This window comes from Tasmannia lanceolata, unplaced genomic scaffold, assembly GCF_043159265.1.
Source record: "Tasmannia lanceolata isolate RefF3 unplaced genomic scaffold, GAP_Taslan_0.1 ptg000024l, whole genome shotgun sequence".
Classification (NCBI taxonomy): Eukaryota; Viridiplantae; Streptophyta; class Magnoliopsida; order Canellales; family Winteraceae; genus Tasmannia; species Tasmannia lanceolata.
In genome coordinates, this window is record NW_027518701.1 from 16,107,473 (window position 1) to 16,128,194 (window position 20,722).

Genomic DNA, 20,722 nt, shown 5'->3' on the forward strand with positions numbered 1-20,722 from the left:
AACATTCATGAACATAGGAAAAAGTCGTCGCCCCAGTTAATAACACCAAGAAAAGTAACTGCAACGATAAAAAGCCTACATCAGAATCAAAGTATACTCGTGTCCATAGTTTTAAAACTCCCCCACATCATCGTGGACTCCTTCGAGTCGACACCCTTTTTCCTTTGGCTGCGTTCCGCGTTTTGCCACTTTGTTCCGCATTTTGCCCCATAAAGTCAATAAAAAATCCATTGACTCTCCTGAGTTATGACCACGTCAACCGAGTACTTAGCAGCGTCAACCGAGTACTTGACTGCATTGTGCTGAGTCAACTAGGGTTTTCTTCGACATCGTTTTGACCAGCATCAGTATTTTGAAACACTACACATGTCACATTGCCTACAGAAATTCCAGCATCCAATATAAACTAGCATTTTAAACAACAATGGCATACAAAACCATAGTTTGCAAATTGAATCGAGTCCACCGCTGATAGAATGATACAGTACACCGCCAGTTTGAGTGATTAAGACTAGAGGGAAACAATATTTTCAGACTCCAATAAGAGCTTCAAGTCTAATCAATTCAATCATTATTGGAATCTCTTTTAAATATAATTTTTAGGATTGAATTGGTGTATGCAACGACTTTTCTGAGCCTCAATGGCTATGTTGCATGAATTCTTCGGCTTGGTGTGCCGCATTTTGCCCCATAAAGTCAATAAAAAATCCATCGACTCTCCTGAGTTATGACCACGTCAACCGAGTACTCAGCAGCGTCAACCGAGTACTTGACTGCATCGTGCTGAGTCAACTAGGATTTTCTTCGACATCGTTTTGACCCGCATCAGTATTTTGAAACACTACACATGTCACATTGCCTACAGAAATTCCAGCATCCAATATAAACTAGCATTTAAACAATAATGGCATATAAAACTATAGTTTGCAAATTGAATCGAGTCCACCGCTGATAGAATGATACAGTACACCGCCGGTTTGAGTGATTAAGACTAGATGGAAACTATTGCCTTGATTTTCTGACTCCAATAAGAGCTTCAGGTCTAATCAATTCAATCATTATTGGAATCTCTTTTAAATATCATTTTTAGGATTGAATTGGTGTATGCAACAACTTTTCTGAGCCTCAAAGGCTATGCTGCATGGACTCTTGGGCTTGGTGTGCCGAATTGTGTGTCGAGGCGTTTGGATATGAACTCGCATAGGAAACGCACGGATTTGTGTCCCAAGTGTATCCCGCAGGATTCCCGTTTTCGGGATGAACCCGACACGGCTTTAATGGGTTTTTTATACGAATCCAATATTATAAAGTTTTATAAAATATGCATAGAAATATATGTTTAGCAACAAATGGTAATACATGTAAAAATGCATGTTTAGAAACAAATCGTAAAACTGGAAACTCATCTCTTATTAAAACCCTAACCCCTTTCATCCTCTTCCTCACTCCTCAACTCACCCTCCCTTTCTCCTCTACTTCCGAAGCCCTTCTCGCCTTATCACCCTTCTCTCGATGCCCCTCTTACTATTGGGAAATTCAGACCTCTCGCCGTCAAAAAAAGAAGTAGAAAGGAGGAGAAGAAGCAAGAAAGATATCCATCAACAGTCATCCAGGTACTTCACCCCAAGCTCTTATTTTTCAAATTTTTTGGGGGATGACCTGTATTTTTGGATTACTAACAGCGGATGTCATTTTTTGATTTTTGAAGGAAGGTTTGATCTTCGGCGAAGGTCATTTGCTTGCATTTAGTACTTCTCTCTCTGAAGAGTCGCTTCAATAATAGTATTTGTTTTTTATTTATTATTTTTTGAATGGCTTTTGGGGGAAACGCCCTGAGAGACATTGATTCAGTAGTTTAGTGCATTTCAGGATCGCTGTGGGTTTAGGTTTTACTTTTTTTTGTTGCTGCGTTTTGGATTTTTTATTTGGGAGAGGCAAACTGGTTTTGCTTCCTTTTTTGTTGTTGAAGAGTCCCACAACAGCAGTATTTTTCGAGTATTCGATCAAACCATAAATTGTAATAGTAGTATTTGTTCGAGTTACTATTTTCATTTGTAATCAAATAATTAAAACACTAGAAATTCTTTCTTTTCCAAACAATTCATGCAATCTAAATATGGCCCAAGTGTTTTTCTTTTACCTCTCGATCCTTAGAAATACTAGATTAGGGAGTGAACAATTAAAAATCTTTCAAAAAAAATAAAGATAACGGGGTTTAGGCTTTAGTTTTATTGTAGCTGGTTTTTTTTAAAAAAAAAATTGGGTCTTTTTCTTTTTGTAGGAACATAATTTATTTCAGAAGAAATTGATTAAGATTTCAGCTAAGACATGACATTCTTAATGAAAATTTACGTCTGTCTTAAGATAATATACTTATGGGAAATTGTATTTTCACTTGTTTTGATATTAGCCCTCATTATTTTAGAAAAAATAAGGATGGGTAAAAGTTTTGTTGGGTTGGTCCCGATGGTAGATATACAATGCTCCAAAATCTTTTTTTCATTGGGCAATCCTTTCATTCATATCTCATGGGGTAAAATGTACAGCTCAGAATGCTAAAATGCAATTTCACAAAATCCTTGTGAAACAAAGGGCTAGGATTGCCCGATGCTTGATTTATGACCCATTCATCCTAGGGTCTAGCAGATGCTGCCCAATGCTTGAATTATGAACCATTCATCCTAGGGTCTAGCAGGTGAATGGTTTAGAACAAAAAACTGTTGAACCTCAGTTGTACTTTTGCTGCAATATTTTTCCTTGGTGTTTGATCAAATTATGGTTGCAATTTTGATGTGATTTGTGAGTATGGATATATTACTTGAATATTTCTTAGCTTTCTTGAGAATCCTATTTTATATTGAAAACATTCTCTTTAAAAAACCAATTTGGACTTTGGAAGCCATTTAAGATGATAAAATATAGGAAATGCTGAGTTACCTATTGGGGGAATCCTCTACTTTCCGTTTCTTAATAATTGGTAACCTTGATGCACGATGCAAAGGTGTAGGATCGCTCTTATACTAATGTCTTTTTTGGAGACTATTATTCTTAACTCAAAAATTTATTATTGCTCAAATTTTACATGATATATAATTTTTTAATTTTTAATTATTTATTTTTTTAACCGATTTTATGATTTGTTTCTGGTAGACATATGTAATAATCCTGACGGCAATTTAGTCATCGTACATAATTCTAATATATAGATATGATAGAGACAAGGAGCTAGTTTCTTAACTCTTCTCATTCTCTCATTTCCACTCCAACATGGTATCGGAGCCCTAGGGTTACGATGCCCTAGGGACCACGCCCGCCTCTCCTCGCCTGCGCCTCTCATCCCTAGGGACTACGCCCTCCTCTCCTTGCGTCCGCCTCTCATCCCTCTCTCTCTCTCTCTCTCTCTCTCTCTCTCTCTCTCTCTGACAAACCCATCCCTATATCTGCCACAAACTCGAGCGAAGCTCCAGATTGAAGATCGACGATTCCACTCGAAAGCCCTAATCCTAACTCTAACCCTAGCCATAACAATCCATCCATTCCAAACCCTAACCCTAACCCGTCAACAATAGCATGAATAGTGCCGTGAACAATAGCGTGAACAGTACCCATGAACAGTACCGTGAATAGTGCCACCCCCTCCAATCCCTAATCAGTGCCGCATCCCCTCTCCCTTACCCAAATCAATACCGCACCCTCTATCCAACCCTGCCCCCACCTTATTCTACTTCCTTGTTCTTAAAACCCTAACGCTAACCATCATTTAAATTGCCTATTTACTATTCCTTCGCAGCTTTTCTATTTTTCTTATGCCCTAATGCACTAGATTGCCATTCTATCATCCCTTATTTCTTTTCTCTCGTTCGCGGCTTCGTATTTGTTCCCTATGGATGCTTTATTGTGCTTTACTTTATGTGTCTATTCTCGTCGAAGCCGCATTTAGCGTGTTCTTCCTCATTTAGTCTGTCCTTCTTTTCATTTATCTTTGTTTTCTGAGCCACATAGTTGGGTTGTCAGTTATCTCTTCTTGTTTGTCGTTATGGAACCTGTTATTGAGAATCCATCTACTGGCATAACCCATGGGATCCATGTGATACCCTCTTCTTCGGCTTCTTCTTCTTCTATCTCTGTGGATGGTTCATTCCTACAGATGACCACTGCAAAATTAGATGAGACAAACTATGTGACTTGGAAGGTTGCCGTCGAGACTTATCTCGTTTGTCGTGGAAATGCTCACATCATTCGTCATGATCCTCCTCCTACTACTGATCCTACCTATGATAGATGGGAACAGGATGATGCCCTAATCCGTACACTACTTTGGCGGAGTATGGCCTCTCATATTGCTGGTCCCTTGATGCTTCCTTACACACATCTTCATTAGCAGATTATTAGATCTGGATCTATTCCTTCAGTTACGAAGGTATATTCCGGTGTTCAGCAGTGCTCTCTTGGTGACTCCTTGGTAGCTGTTTCTATTGATGGCTCAGCTCTCGCAGCATATGATAGTAGTAGTCATTCGAGCCGTGGTGGTGCCTCCTTTGGTCGTGGATGAGGCCGTGGAGGTCATGGTGGCGGTCGCCTTGGTGGCGGCCGTGGCCGCTCTTTTTTCACTCATTTTCAGCGAGAGGGCCACCATATTGATATTTATTTTCAGCTGCATCCCGAACTTGCCGTCTCGTTCGGCCCACATTACTGTTGCCAGTCTGCCTGATACTTCTGTCCCAACTGACTCGACGTCTGCACCTACTACAAATTCTCTTAACATTTCACGGCCTGATTAGGATGAGTTTCAACGTCTTCAGTTGAGCAACCGCCCAGCCACTGCGAGTTTTGCCCAGCCAAGTAGTGTTCTCGGGCATCTCTACTTAGTACCTCCAGTATCTGATCCCCACTTGGTAACTCTAGCTGATGGGACGTCCAACCCGATCTCGGGTATTGGTACTCTTTCACCCCATTTTGGGCTTACTTTGTTAGTCAGATTACAAAACATTTAAACTGCTCTGTCTCATTCTTTCCATCTTATTGTGTCTTTTAGGATCTCTCAACTGGGAGGATGATTGCTTCGGGCTATGAGCATGATGGACTCTACCGGTTAGACAGTAGCCCACCTCGTCATATTTTGCACAGTTCCGCTGATTCCTACTTTTGACAATGTCGCTTGGGTCACCCCTATATGCATAAGCTTCTTCAGTCGTCCATTGTTCTGTATACTATTCAGTCTTTTGATTGCGGGTCTTATGAACTCGGGAAGCACCGTCGTGTGTCTTTTCCCTCTGGAGTTGTTCGTCGTGTTATGAGTCCTTTTGATTTAGTTCATTCAGATGAATGGGGTCCTTCACGGATTATGTCAAATTCTGGTTAGAGATATTTCATTGTGTTCGTGGATGACTATTATCGTGTTACTTGGTTGTATTTGATTAAAGATCTCTCTCTAGTTTTTCATGTTTTTTTCACATTTTATGCTGAAATCGCTGATCAAGACTAGTGTAGAATTAAATGTTTGCACATTGAGAATGTTAGGGAATACTTCTCTACTGACTTCCAGGAATTTTGATCCAACCGTGGTATTATGCACAAATCTTCTTGCGCTCATACCTCCTAGCAAAATGGTGTGGCTGAGCGCAAACTACGATACCTTCTTGATATCATATGCTCTATGTTATTCCAGATGCGAGTTCATAAGCCTTATGGGAGTGATGCTGTACTCACTACCTGCTTCTTAGCTATCCGCCTTCCATCCTCCGTTATGGATGGATCTACCGCTTTTCCATCCTTCATCCGACTGGTGAGCCGTTTCCTGTGAGTCTATGAGTGTTCGGCTGTGTCTATTTTGCCCATACTCTCTCTCTCCATGTCCTGATAAATTGGATCCCAAGGCAGAAAAGTGTGTATTCCTGGGATACTCTCGTACCCAGAAAGGCTATCGTTGCTATAGTCCACGGTTGAGACGTATGTTTGTATCAGCTGATGTCATTTTCTTCGAGTCGGAGCCGTTCTTTCCACCTACATGAGATACTTCTGTCATTTCCGCGCAATCGATTCCTCTTCCTATACACGTCCTTCCAGATCCTGTTGATCATCCTTGTCCTCCTACAGATACACCGTGTCCTCCACCACCTGCTACTAAGGTCTATCATCGTCGAGCGAAACATACGACATTTGATATTGTGCCCGAGCAGATTTCCTCTCAGACAGAGATCCCAGTTGCTAACCCTCAGGTACTTATTGTTTCTAGCCCTGTTACGAGATCTCATCAGACTGCTTATCCTATTTCTTCTGTTGTTTCTTATAAGTATCCCTCCCCCTGCTTTCGCAGTTTTGTCTCCTCCTTGTCTTCTATCTCTTTACCCAATAATATCCAAGAGACACTTGCTCACCTTGGCTAGCGTGTTGCTATGGATGCTGAAATGGATGCACTTCAGACTAATCATACCTGAGATTTGGTTCTGCTTCCTTCTGGGGCTCAGGCTGTTGGTTGTCGATGGGTATTTGCCATCAAACACTTGCTAGATGGAACCATTGAGTGACTTACGGCGTGCCTTGTCGCTAAGGGCTACACACAGACATATGGACTTGACTACATAGAGACATTCTCCCCAGTGGGCAAAATTCCATCTGTCAAAGTTTTTATCTCCCTCGCTGTCAATCGAGGCTGTACCCTATATCAGCTAGATGTCAAAAATGCCTTCATGGACAATTGACAGAGGGGGTGTATATGGAGCAACCTCGAGGGTATTTTGCTCAGGGGGAGATGACCTCAGTTTGCAGACTTCATAAGTCCTTGTATGGACTAAAACAATCCCCAAGAGCATGGTTTGGATGCTTTAGTGATGCGATTATGAGATTTGGTATGCGACAGTGTGATGTAGATCACTTTGTGTCCAGTTGCCGTTCAGATGCAGGGCACGTCCTACTCATTGTTTATGTAGACGATATCATCATTACAGGGAGTGATACTATTGGCGTATAGAGGTTAAAGGTGTTCCTACAAAAAGAATTTGCTACAAAGGATCTTGGACGCCTTCGATATTTCTTGGGGATTGAGGTTGCATACTCTGGTACTAGTTTATATCTCTCATAGAGAAAATATGTACTAGATTTGTTGGAGACTGGTACCACAGGGATGAAACTAGCTACTATGCCTATGGACCCTAATACTTAAGATATGAAGCACGGGTACAGGTGCGGGTACGACACGGGTATGCGGGTACGCGATTTTCCAAAAAACCCAGGTGCGGGTACGTTCAGGTACGCCGAATATAATAATATATTTATAAAAATTACAAAAAATTAAAAAAACAATAGGAGAGCAATCAAATAACAATAACATCACAAAAATGAAAAATTCTACTATTACTCTTCATTTCATAAGTGATTAAATTGCAAATTGTTCCATATTTCATCATAAGATTCATAACTTAAATCACCAAAATACAAAATACATCATTCTTCATAAGAAAAGAAGTCTGTTGCCTCATCTCCAATATCGTCCTCAACATCATCGGTAAAAACAATGGACTCCAACTCCGGCTCATCCAAGGAAAGACTAGCAACTTCAAGTATCCTAACATCCTCAAAAGAATCAAAAGTATCTCCACCTATGTCCCACATCTTTGTCTCTCCTTGATTATATTGTAGAGATTGTCTTGAAAGAAGGCGAAGATTGCTATGAACGAAAACCAAATCTTGAGCTCTTTGTGGAGTTATCTTGTTCCTCTTGAGGGAATGCACAAAAGAGTAAGTGCTCCAATTTCTCTCGGCACAAGATGAAGATGAAGGTTGCATAAGAAGCTTCAATGCTATGCTTTGAAGCATAGGAGCACATGTACCATGGATGGCCCACCATTCATGAGGCTTGAAAGTGAATCTTTCATTGATGCAATGTCATTGAACATTTCAGACTTCATAGAGAATTGTGCAAACTCCACATTAGCTCTCGTGCGATCCTCAGAGTTGGGGAAGTATCTTTTGAAGCACTTTACCCTCTCCGTATAAATTTCCGCATCCTTATGTGGAGGCACCCAACTTGAATCCTCACTAAGCCATTGTTCACTATAATACCTTTAAGAAAGAAAACATTAATTTAGTTTCAAGTTCTAACTTTCAAGTTAAAAGTAAGAAATAAACATAGATAGCTACAAATCCAAATAAATTTAAAGTTTAAATCACCTAACCTTGGATTCAATGAATGAGGCAAGCAATGGAGTGGAGTGTTGCTCTTGTTCCAACGAGAATGTTGTGCACCACGCCATAAAAGGTCGAGTCATCTTCTTTCCTCTTTCCTTCCTTCCTATAAATCGCGCCTTCACTTTCTATTATGGTGTCCCACAAATCATACACCACATGAAGGCAAGGTATATCCGTGTCACACTCTCTAAGCATGTCATAGATGGGGGATGTAAATGAGAGTATGTAGTCGATGGAATCCCACCATATGTCATATAATACCTTCTCTTTCACATACCTTGCTTTCCCCACATCATCCTCCCTATAACAACTCCATTTGTCACTAATCACCATGGCTTGAAGACCTTTGCTTTAAGAGTTTGAATCTCTTAAGCATGAAAATAACACTCGCGAATCGTGTCTCCGCCACGAAAAGCAACTTCAAACTATTGAACTCGTTGAATATGGCTAATCTCATGGAATGATTCATTATGCAATTCTTAATAAGCATAATATCTCCCGAAACATCCGTGATCCAACTACATTCTCCATATATCTTGGTTTGTTTCTACATTCTTTGCCGCACATATGTTCTTCAAAGCAAGGTTGAGGGTGTGTACCATGAATGGAGTCCAAAAGATAGAAGGAAATTGTGCCTCAATAAGTTGTCCGGCCGCCTTGCAATTTGCGGCGTTGTCGGTAATTACTTGCACAACTTTTTCATGCCCAACCTCTATAATTACCTCCTTCAACAAGTTGGCAATGAAATGTTTGACCTTTGTCTCCCCCGAACAATCTATTGCCTTGAGAAACATAGGCCTACCCTCGGTTACCGCCATGAAGTTAATGAGAGGCCTTCTTTGTGAGTCGCTCCATCCATCACTAACGATGCTCACCCCTTTATCCTTCTATGTATCTCTAACGGGTTGCAACAACCTATCAACATTTGCCCTCTCTCTTTGTAGTAGAGTTGTCCTTAGCAAATTATATCCTGTAGGCAAATAACCGGAAAGGGCATTATTAGCGGCAAATGAGTATGAACTCGCGTAGTGTGGGTTCCTTGCTAGGTGAAATGGCAAGCCACCGGAGTAAAACATCCGAGCAAATTCGGCATGTAGTTGATTGCGAGCCGCCATATTGAATGCCTTTTCAACAGCACTCCCACTCCCACTTGGACCACTTGTCTTCCTCCACTTTAGATCAAAACTTGGAGGGGCAAGCATACTACTCGTGCAACCCAATGATCCACTACTCGATGAGATTGATGTCGACAATGGCACTCTCTTGGGAGCATTTTGCTTCATACGCTCTTTGCATTCTTCTTCAAACCTTTGCATTGCAAGTAGATCAATTGCTTTCACTTTAGAACATGGTCCGATTTCTTGTCCCGCTATCTTCAACAAGTGCGCCCTGACCCTTGTGTAGGAGCTACTGAAATTCTTACTACAAAAATTGCATTGCCACCTCACATTCCCTCCACCCTTAGGATCTTTATCAAATCTAGAGACATGCTTCCATAAAGGCTTCGACAAATCTTCATTAGTAGAAGACGTATGTGAGGCTTGGGCGGCACTACTAGCACCAGATGAAGACATTCTAAAATCTATTAAGCAACAAAGACAATTTTAGCATGCAACGTTGCAACCCAACAAAACAAGGTTACAAGGCAACAATATATACATATGTGTGTGTGTGTAAAGTGAACAGGGCATAAATCACTAAATGTAATGAGCCCCAAACCGATTTTTGTACTCAAAATTAAAGAGAACAGGGCCTAAACTGAACAAGTGAAGAGGGCCTAAACTGAAAAGGGCCTAAAATGAACAGGGCATAAATCATTAAATGTAATGAGCCCCAAACAGATTATTGGACTCAAAATTAAACAAAATTTTGAATCCAATAATCAGTTTTGGACTCTCAACACTCAACAGTTATTGCATTTAAACAGATTATTGCACAGATTATTGCAGAATTCCAACAGATTATTGGACTCAAAAAAATTATTCCAGAATTATTGCAGAATTCCAACAGATTATTGCACAAACAATTGCATTTAAGCCCTCTTTGTTTTGGATTTGAGAACAAATTGTGAGTCCGAAGCTGATTCTTGGACTCAAAATTCATCTCAACAGATTGTGAGTCCAATAATCAGCTTTTGACTCACAATCTGTTCTCAAAATGAAAAACAAACAGGGCCCAATGTCACTTTCAGTCCAATAATCAGTTGTGGACTGAAAAAAAAAATAGGGACAGCAGTAAAGCCTATTCTCTAGCAAGTCCCATATACAAGCAAATCCCAAAAATCCATATACTAGCAATTAACAAATCCCATATACTAGCAAATCCCAAAATTCCCTAGCAAATTCCATATACAACAGTAGACCTCTAGCCCTCTAGAGTTTAAGGCCTGTTCGTTTCAGATTTTGACAACCGATTGTGCTCCCAAAAGGCCAAAAGCCCAAAACCTGTTTGGAGATTATGACAACTGATTGTCAGCCCTAAATAGGTTTGAGGCTGATAATCAGTTGCCAAAATATCAAACGAAAAGGGCCTAAGTTTGGAGATTATGACAACTGATTGTCAGCCCTGAACCTATTATTGGACATTTGGACTCAAATAGGTTTGGGGAACACAATCCGTTGGTATAATCTGAGGAAAAAGAAAAAAATGGGAGGAATAGAGAGAGAGAGAGTTGTATACAGAGAGAGAGAGCAGTAGAGAGAGAGAGTTGTAGAAAGGGAGGGGGTGAGAGAGAGAAAAATACCTTTGAGAGAGTGGGAGGGAAAGCCGGAGAGAGAACCGGAGGGAGATTCCGTCAGAAGAGGGAGCTGGAGGGAGAGTCGGAGAGAGAACCGGAGGGAGATTCAGTCAGAAGAGGGAGCTGGAGGGAGAGCCGGAGTGAGATGCCGGAGGGAGAGGGAGAGGGAGTTGGGCCTCGATCGATCGATCGATCGATCGAGAGAGATCTGCGTTAGGGTTTGACAAAAACCTAATTCGTGTATCTTTTAAGTGTTTTTTAAACCCCACCCCACCCAACCTTTACTCCACACAACTCACCCCATTACATTGTATGTATGTTTAACCCCCCACACCCCCCGTAACTTAAGTTTTTTTTTTAAAAAAGTTAAACGTGTCGGGTGCGCACCCCAAACGCACCCGATTCACAAAACAATGGTTTTTTTTTTAACATTCTCTTGGGTGCGTGCGTACCCGTACCGGATACGCACCCGACACAGGTACGATGGGTAATTTTAAGTACCCGTGCTTGCTAAGTTATGGTAGAAGGAGACTTAATGGATAATCCTGGTATATATCGCCGACTAGTTGTGAAGCTTATCTACCTTATTGTTACTCGCCCAAACATTTCGTATGCAGTTGGGGTGGTTAGTCAGTTTATGAGTGCACCATGCACTTCTCACTGGGCAGCGGTAGTTCGGATACTTCGTTATCTAAAGGGGGCACCAGGGCAAGAAACATGGACATGCCCATGTGGAAGGTTTTTGTGATGCAGATTGGGCAGGTTCTCTAGTAGACAGGAGATCTACCACAGGATATTGTACCTTTGTTGGAGGGGAACCTTGTATCATGACAAAGTAAAAAGCAGGATATAGTTTCCAAGTCTAGTGCAGAAGCAGAGTATCGAGCTATGCCACACACTAGTGGAGAGCTTCTCTGGCTACAATCTCTCCGATTGGTTTTTCATCGTCATTTCCAGCACAGCTTTATTGTGATAATAAAGCTGCCATTTACATTGCTACTAATCCTGTATTTCATGAGAGGACTAAGCATATTGATGTAGGCTGTAATTTCATTCGCCAGAAGATACAGAGCGGCGAAGTTCAGGTTGCCTTCACTCAATCTGTAGATCAGCTAGCAGATGTGTTTACCAAGCCCTTAAGTAAAGCTACACTCAATGACATTTGTAACAAGTTAGGAATGTATAATATCTACATTCCAGCTTGAGGGGGAGTGTTAACATATGTAATAAGCCTAAGGGCAGTTTAGTCATTGTACATAATTCTAATATATAAATATGATAGAGAGGGGGAGCTGGTCTCTAACTCTTCTCATTCTTTCATTTCCAGTCAAACTTTCTAAACATAAGTTTCTACGTTTACAAAGATTTGTTTCTAAACATATGTTCTATGCATATTTCATAAGCTTATAAAATACTAGATTCATATAAAAAACCCATTCAAGCTGTGTCAGATTCATCCCGAAAACGGGAATCGTACGAGATGCACCTGGGAAACAAATCCGTGTGTTTCCTATACGACTCCGTGTCCGTATCCGTGCCTAAACGTCTCGACACGCGAATCGGCACACCAAGCCCAAGAATCCATGCAATATGGGTTTCTACCTACAGGGACAATTAATTCTAAGTTTCTACCTATAGAGAGATTAGCATGGACAAAGTAAGAAGTGAATAAATGAGCTTAAAATAATATAAGGAACTTTTAGGAATGCGTAAGTCGTGAAATATAATTTAATGACACGTATCCAATTTTCAATAAAATTTGATGAATAAGCATATTGGAAACACAACAAGGAGGTACAAAATAAAAGGTTAGCAATCAGCAGAAATCAACACAATGAGGCGTACTGTCTCTGATCCATAATACTGCACAATGTTCTGATGCCGCAAGCGACTCAAGAGAGCTATTTCCTGTCAAAATGGCCAAGAAAGGAAAATGAAATTCCCAACGAAAAAAATAATATAAAACTCACAGTAAAACAAGTTGCAGAAAGAATAATATAACAAAACATAAACCGCAAGCTTTGGGCAAATACTTCAAGTAATCATAGTGGGAAAAGACATACTTGCATCAATTGCTTGGCACTTTCTTTTGATTTAGCATCATCAGCAAATAGTGTAACCTCCTTCATGGCGCACATTTCACCACTTTCACTAAAATCAAGAGGAGAGAATAAGAACATTCATGCTCAAATGAATAGATAAGACAACATTACTCTAAAAAAAGCTCAGAAGATGCATGTGATGGCGGCATATAACTTCTCCTCCCATTTGGAAAATCTATCTATCTATAATGTATACTAAGCATGCATCTTTCCATTGTCATTCGCTTTCTTTCCAAGAATTTTTTTATTAGAAAGCATTTTCTTTATACCTCATGTCTTGTTTTGGGAGGGTGGGGCCTAACACGGTATACCCAAGCAAAGCATGGGCTGGGCCACTATTTTACACTTACTCTGATCGGCCCACTATTTTACACCTAATGCTATGATGGGGTGGGACTTAACATTTAATGATCATCCCTAGCATGGGTGGGGCCCACCAGTCTACACCTAAAGTTTTGATGCCGTGGGCCCATCATCTCCACCCAAACCCATGCATAGGGTGGGGTCTACCATTTTACATCTCATGTTATTGATTTATTATGGGATAGGGCCTGCCATTTTACACCTCAAGTTTTGGTGCGTGGGTTCCACCATCTTTACCCTAACCTATGCATAGGGTGGAGAACAAAATTTTACTCCTAATGTTATTGATGAGGTGGGGTCCACCATCTCTAGCCAAACCTATGCATTAGGGTGGGCTCCACCATTTTACACCTCATAATTTGATGGTGTGGGGCCCATCTGGAACGTGGTTTGTTCCGGTATGCGGTAGGGGAACAGGTATGGGGTACGATTGAAGGTAGGTATGCGGTACGATGGGGTTAGGCTAAGTCGGTTCGCTATTTTGGCTTGTGGGTCGATTTGGAGCACAAATCTGGGTTACTTTGGTGCTATATATATATAGCAGAAGAGAAAAGGAGAGAATTATTTGAATTTCTCCCAAAATTGTATGAGAATTACACATCACTTTTTTTGACTGTTTTTAACGAAGGCACCCATTCAACCCACATATTTTCAATCCTACCCCCTCCTTTATGCTTTTTAACAAAGGCACCCATTAAAGCTACATAATTTCAATCCTACCCCCCTCCATTATGCTTTTTTAATTATGGAAACCTCTATAGATTGGAGGGCTAGGATCAGCCTATGGAAATGATTTTACAGGCACAACCTATTGATGTTGTGTTCCATCACATGGACAGTTTGGATCAACCTATGATCTGGTCCGTACAGTTCTTTGTCGGCCCGTGCATCGCACGGGTTTTTTTTACTAGTATATATATATATATGAGGAAAGTGAAGCTTTGGTGATCCAAAGAATTCATTTGATATATATACACCGCCGGCTTAAAATACAATGGGCCCACATTGTTTTGGTGATCCAAAGAATTCATTTGATTGGCCCTCACATAGATAGGGTGTCCACCAAAAATCAGCTCCATAGGATCATCCCAACCCTTCAAACTGTGGAGGCAAAAATGGACAAATTTGTGAAGGTTTTTACACGTTCATTTTTGCCTCCACAAATCGTAGGGTTGGGATGATCCTATGGAGCTGATTTTTGGTGGACACCCTATCTATGTGAGGGCCAATCAAATGAATTCTTTGGATCACCAAAACAATGTGGGCCCATTGTATTTTAAGCCGGCGGTGTAGCTTCACTTTCCTATATATATGAGGACAGTGTTCCTGAGCTCGAGCTCAAAAACATGTGGCCCCACATTTTTGGGGTGATCCAAAGCATTCATTTGGAAGGCCCTTCCATGGATAGGGGGTGTACCAAAAATCAGCCCTATAGGATCATCATAACCCTGCCATCTGTGGAGGGAAAAAATGGGCAGAAACATGGACACACAATGTATGTCCATTTTCCCCTCCACCTTTGATTGGGTTAGGATGATCCAATTGATCTGAATTTTGGTACACACCCTATCCATGGAAGGGCCTTCCAAATGAATGCTTTGATGGCCCAAAAAATGTGGGGCCACATGTGTTTTGGAGCTCGAGCTGAGATAAGGTTATCTGAGCTCGACCTCAGGAACACTTTCCTCTCTCTCTCTCTCTCTCTCTCTCTATATATATATATATATATATATATATATATATATATATATATATATATAGAGAGAGAGAGAGAGAGAGAGAGAGAGAGAGTATATATATATATATATATATATAGAGAGAGAGAGAGAGAAGGGTTCCTCCGCTCGAGCGCAGATAGCTTATTTGCGCTCGAGTGCAGGAAACAAGGGTGGGGCCACATTGTTGGGGTGATCCTAAGCATTCATTTGAAAGGCTCCATCATGGATGGGGTGTGTACCAAAAATCACCTGCATTGGATCATCATAGGGTGTCCATTTGTCGGGGTGAAAATGGACAGATACTGTTTGTCCAGTAATCTGCCCATTTTTTCACCCCACAAATGGACGATGATGCAATGGAGCTGATTTTTGGTGGACACCCTATCCATGAAGGGCCTCCCAAATGAATGCTTTGGATCCCCCAAACAATGTGGGCCCACCCCTGTTTTTGCACTCGAGCGCAGATAAGCTTATATGTGCTCGAGCGCAGAAACCCTTTACTCATATATATATATATAGGAAAGTGTTGGTGAGCTTAAGTGCCCAATCACATTGGGGCCTACTTTGTTAGGATGATCCAAAGCATTCATTTGAAAGGCCCTTACATAGATGGGGTGTGTACCAAAAATCAGCTCCATAGGATCATCCTAACCCATCCATTTGTGGAGGTCAAAATGGATAGACATTATTTGTCCACAAATCTGCCCATTTTTGTCCTCCACAAATGGAGGGGTTAGGATGATCCTATGGAGCTGATTTTTGGTACACACCCTATCTATGATAAGGCCTTGCAAATGAATGGTTTGGATCACCACAGAAAATGTGGGACCCATGTGATTGGGGCGCTTAAGCTCACCATAAGTTTGGTGAGCTTAAGCTCACCAACACTTACCTCATATATATATATATATATATATATATATATATATATATATATATATACTAGATTTAGACGCCGCTTTGCAGTCAAAGACCGAGTTTCTATGGGATCGGTTCGAATATATGGGATTTGCTACCATCCATTGCAAAAGGCATTTCGCGGATGGTCTGTTGCATGTGGCAGCAGCCACCTCGTGAATGGAGATAAAATCTGTTGAAAAGTGAGCTTATGTGGCTGCTGTCACATGCAACAGACCATCTGTGAAATGCTTATTGTGACGGACACTAGCAAATCCTTAGACACACACACATATGGAAAACTGTTTATGAGCTTGAGCTCATATAGATTATATGAGCTAAACTGCTAGAGTGCCACAAAAACTTGGGTCCCACATTTTTTGGGGTGATCCAAAGAATTCATTTGGAAGGACTTTACATAGATAGGGTGTGTACCAAAAATCAAGTCCATAGGATCATCCTAACCCATCCAAAAGTGGAGGGGAAAATGGACAGACACTGCTTGTCGACAAATTTGCCCATTTTTGCCCTCCATTTTTGGAGGGGTTAGGATGATCCAATGGACTTGATTTGAGGTACACACCCTATTTATGATGGGGCCTTGCAAATGAATGGTCTGGATCACCAAAAAAAATGTGGGACCCATGTGTTTGGGCACTCAAGCTTATATAAGCTTATATGAGCTCAAGCTCATGAACAGTTTTCCCCATGTGTGTGTGTGAGAAAACGGTTCCCGCGATTGTCCACTAATCTACCCATTTTTTCACCCTACAAATGGACACCCTAAGATGATCCAATGGAGCTGATTTTTGGTTGACACCCTATCCATGAAAGGGCCTTCCAAATGAATGCTTTGGATCCCCCCAACAATGTGGCTCCACTGTATTTTAAGTCGACGGAGTAGCTAAGTTAGCTACCCGTACGTGTAGCTACACTTTTCTCACACACATATATATATATATATATATATATATATATATATATATATATATATATATATGAGGAAATGGTTTGTGAGCAGCTGCTCAGATAAGCTTACCTGAGCAGAGCTCACAAACCATAGTGGGGGACCACATTTTTGGGGGATCCAAAGCATTCATTTGGTAGGCCCTTCCATGGATAGGGTGTGTACCAAAACCAGCCCTATAGGATCATCCTAACCCAATCAAAGGTGGAGGGGAAAATGGATAGACACTGTGTGTCCATGTTTCTGCCCATTTTTCCCCTCCACAAACAGGGTTAGGATGATATTATAGGGCTGATTTTTGGTAACCACCCTATCAATGGAAGAGCCTTTCAAATGAATGCTTTGGATCCCCCAAAAAATGTGGTCCCCCCTATGGTTTGTGAGCTCTGCTCAGATTAGCTTATCTGAGCAGCTGCTAACAAACCAATTCTCTCTCTCTCTCTCTCTCTATATATATATATATATATATATATATATATATATATATATATATATAGAGAGAGAGAGAGAGAGAGAGAGAGAGAGAGAGAGAGAGAAAGAGAAAGAGAGAGAGGTAGCTAAGATAAGCTTGTCTGAGCTATAGCTCAAAAACACATGTGGCCCCACATTTTTTGGGGGATCCAAAGCATTCATTTGGAAGGCCCTTCCACGCATAGGGTGTGTACCAAAAATCAGCCCTACAGGATCATCCTAATCCTGCCATTTGTTGAGGGAAAAAATGGGCAGACACACATTGTCTGTCCATTTTCCCCTCCACCTTTGATTGTGTTAGGATGATTATACAGGGCTGATTTTTGGTACACACCCTATCCGTGGAAAGGCCTTCCAAATGAATGCTTTGGATCCCCCAAAAAATGTGGGGCCACATGTGTTTTTGAGCTATTGCTCAGATAAGCTTATTTGAGCTATAGCTCAGGAACACTTTCCTCATATATATATATATATATATATGAGGAAACTGTTGGTGAGCTTAAGCTCACCAAACTTATGGTGAGCTAGCTTGCCCAATCACATGGGTCCCACATTTTGGGGAGTGATCCAAACCATTCATTTGCAAGGCCTTATCATAGATAGGGTGTGTACCTGTGTCTGTCCATTTTTGTCGTCCACAAATGGAGGGGTTAGGATGATCCTATGGAGCTGATTTTTGGTACACCCCCCATCTATGTAAGGGACTTTCAAATGAATGGTTTGGATCATCCTAACAAAGTGGGCCCCCATGTGATTGGGCAAGCTAGCTCACCATAAGTTTGGTTAAGCTCACCAACAGTTTCCTCTATATATATATATATATATATATATATATATGAGAAAACGGTTTCTACACACGTGTAGATAAGTTATCTACACACTAGCTTAAATTACAGTGGAGCCCACATTGTTTGGGTGATCCAAACCATTCATTTGATTGGCCACATAGATAGGGTGTCCACAAAAAATCAGCTCAATAGGATCATCCTAACCCTTCAAACCGTGGAGACAAAAAATGGACAGATTTGTGAAGGTTTATACACGTCCATTTTACCTCCACAAATCGTAGGGTTGGGATGATCCTATGGAGCTGATTTTTTATGGACACCCTATCTATGTGAGGGCCAATCAAATGAATGGTTTGGATCACCCAAACAATATGGCCTCCATTGTATTTTAAGCTAGTGTGTAGATAACTTATCTACACGTGTGTAAAAACCGTTCTCTCTCTCTCTCTCTATATATATATATATATATATTTCATATTTTTTTAACAAGAATGTCATTCTATAGTCCATACTACATACATTTAATAAATAAAACCACCGTGTATGCCATTCATGTATATTCAAAATGAAAATTCAAGTTTCAATCCAATCTATAATGTATAAAATTTGAAGATATCCAAATATCACTAAATTAAGTACTAACATGTATTGCATTCTCAATCTTAAATGAAAGCAAACAAAAAATCACTACCCAGTTCTGAAATAAAGACATAAAAACATGAACAAACTAATAAACTATTGTGCAACTCTTTTTTTCTAGTCCACCGAAGTGTTCCCTCTCTACGCATCTCTCTCTCTCTCTCGAGGGTCGCTCGGGTCGCCAGTTTCGGTGATCCGGGTCACAAACGACCCACGTTTCGGGTTGGCGACCTCGGACCCGGATCGCGGGTCGAAGCGTGGGAGGGCGACCCTGGTAATATTGGTCCACCGTATCTAGGCATAGGATGGATCACACAATTTTACCCCTAATGTTATTGATGATGTGGGGTCCACCATCTCTAGCCGAACCTATGCATTAGCGTGGGCCCCACCATTTTACACCTCATATTTTGATGGCGTGGGGGCCATCATTTTACACAATGCATAGCATGGGACTAGAAAACTAGTACCGGAATAACTTTGGAAAGAGCCTCTCCAAGGAAATTAAAAGCAAGCATACACAGTTGCAAGATTTTAAGCTCTATTGAAAATAGGACTATGTGACTGGGCCACGGCTAGAAAATATATAGATGGTAAACAATGAAAAAGACCAATATGACTACCATCCACAATTATCTAACAGGCTAACATGCAAGCATACTAAAGCAGCAACATATTGCTAGTAAGTTCCATGTAAAAAAGACAAAACCAGTATATGCAAACATCAATTTCCTTCAAAGCTCTCAAAAGACGAGACACTCACCTGTTAAAACCAACATAAACATGTCCAAATGTGCCTCTGCCAAGTAGCTTTCCTTTCTTCCAGCGTGAACCAGGGCTTGTGGGATTCTCGGCCCTTCCAGGACTCCGTGGAATTGTTATTGGGGGGAGTGGGAGCCGGTGGCTTTGTTGTTTCCCATCATCGGGCCAGCTTGTGGGCGATTCAGGTTCGGCCCCTCCAGCCCGAGGGTGCAGCGGAGTGACAGCACCACTATGTATTCTAGAGCTAGGTCCGGGACTTGTCATTCTAGGGCTAGGTATTGGAGAACACTCTGGGCTACCCCTACTCTGCTGCCAAAATAACTGTCCCGACATATCTCCTCCCATTGAATTATGCCCAGAGTTATGGCCTGAACCTGGACTGGAGCACTGGCCCGATCCAAGTAGAGCAACATCAGGGTAAGGCTTTGCAGCCCAAAAGGCAGAGGCTGTAATCTGATCGGGGCAAACCACTCTCATAGGACTTCTACAAGGACTTGACATTGAACTGTCAGGAGCACTGCCAATCCCAAATGCACTATAGTGAGGAATTTGTAAGTTAGATGGGCAAGTGCTTAAAAGTCCTTGTTTGGGCGATGTAGAGAAGCCTTGGTTATTGAACAAAGGATTGGTTGGCTTCAGTGTCTCCTTTGAGTTCCTACGGTTGATGAGAGAGGATTGATCCTTATGCATCAAACTTCAGGAGAGATTAACAAAAAACATGTTAGGATGGGGGTCGAGACTCACAGGGGAACCAATTAGAAATGTAATCACAAATTAATTGCCCATAATCATATTTCCTCCACTACAAGATCCTTAGAACTATGTCACAAATATCGTGAATTTCTCAGCAAGGGAAAATCTCGGGATATATTAATTTTTGTTTATTTTTTCCGAGTTTATATCGGGAAAAATGATAAAATAAAATAATTTAAAAATATATAAATTAATAAAAAAAAAATATCGTAAAAATATCTTGATATTATCGAGATAAATGAAAATATTTCTATATTTTTTAAATGCTCAGGATTATATCAGGATTTTGTCGTTTTACTAAAATATCATGATAAAGTCGCTATATTTTGAAAATATCG

At 40.9% G+C, this 20,722-nt stretch overlaps 1 protein-coding gene across 3 annotated transcripts in view; it reads right to left on the minus strand.

The window, feature by feature from the left end:
- Nucleotides 1–20,722, minus strand: part of LOC143857179 (mitogen-activated protein kinase kinase kinase YODA-like) — a 54,274-nt gene that overhangs the window by 18,666 nt on the left and 14,886 nt on the right. For all 3 annotated transcript variants that reach the window (XM_077367567.1, XM_077367568.1, XM_077367566.1), the window contains exons 3-5: nucleotides 19,633–20,325; nucleotides 12,988–13,075; nucleotides 12,770–12,832 (exon numbers count right to left, since the gene is read on the minus strand). In XM_077367567.1, coding sequence (XP_077223682.1) covers nucleotides 12,770–12,832; nucleotides 12,988–13,075; nucleotides 19,633–20,325 — 844 coding nt within the window. The remainder of the gene's footprint in view (nucleotides 1–12,769; nucleotides 12,833–12,987; nucleotides 13,076–19,632; nucleotides 20,326–20,722) is intronic.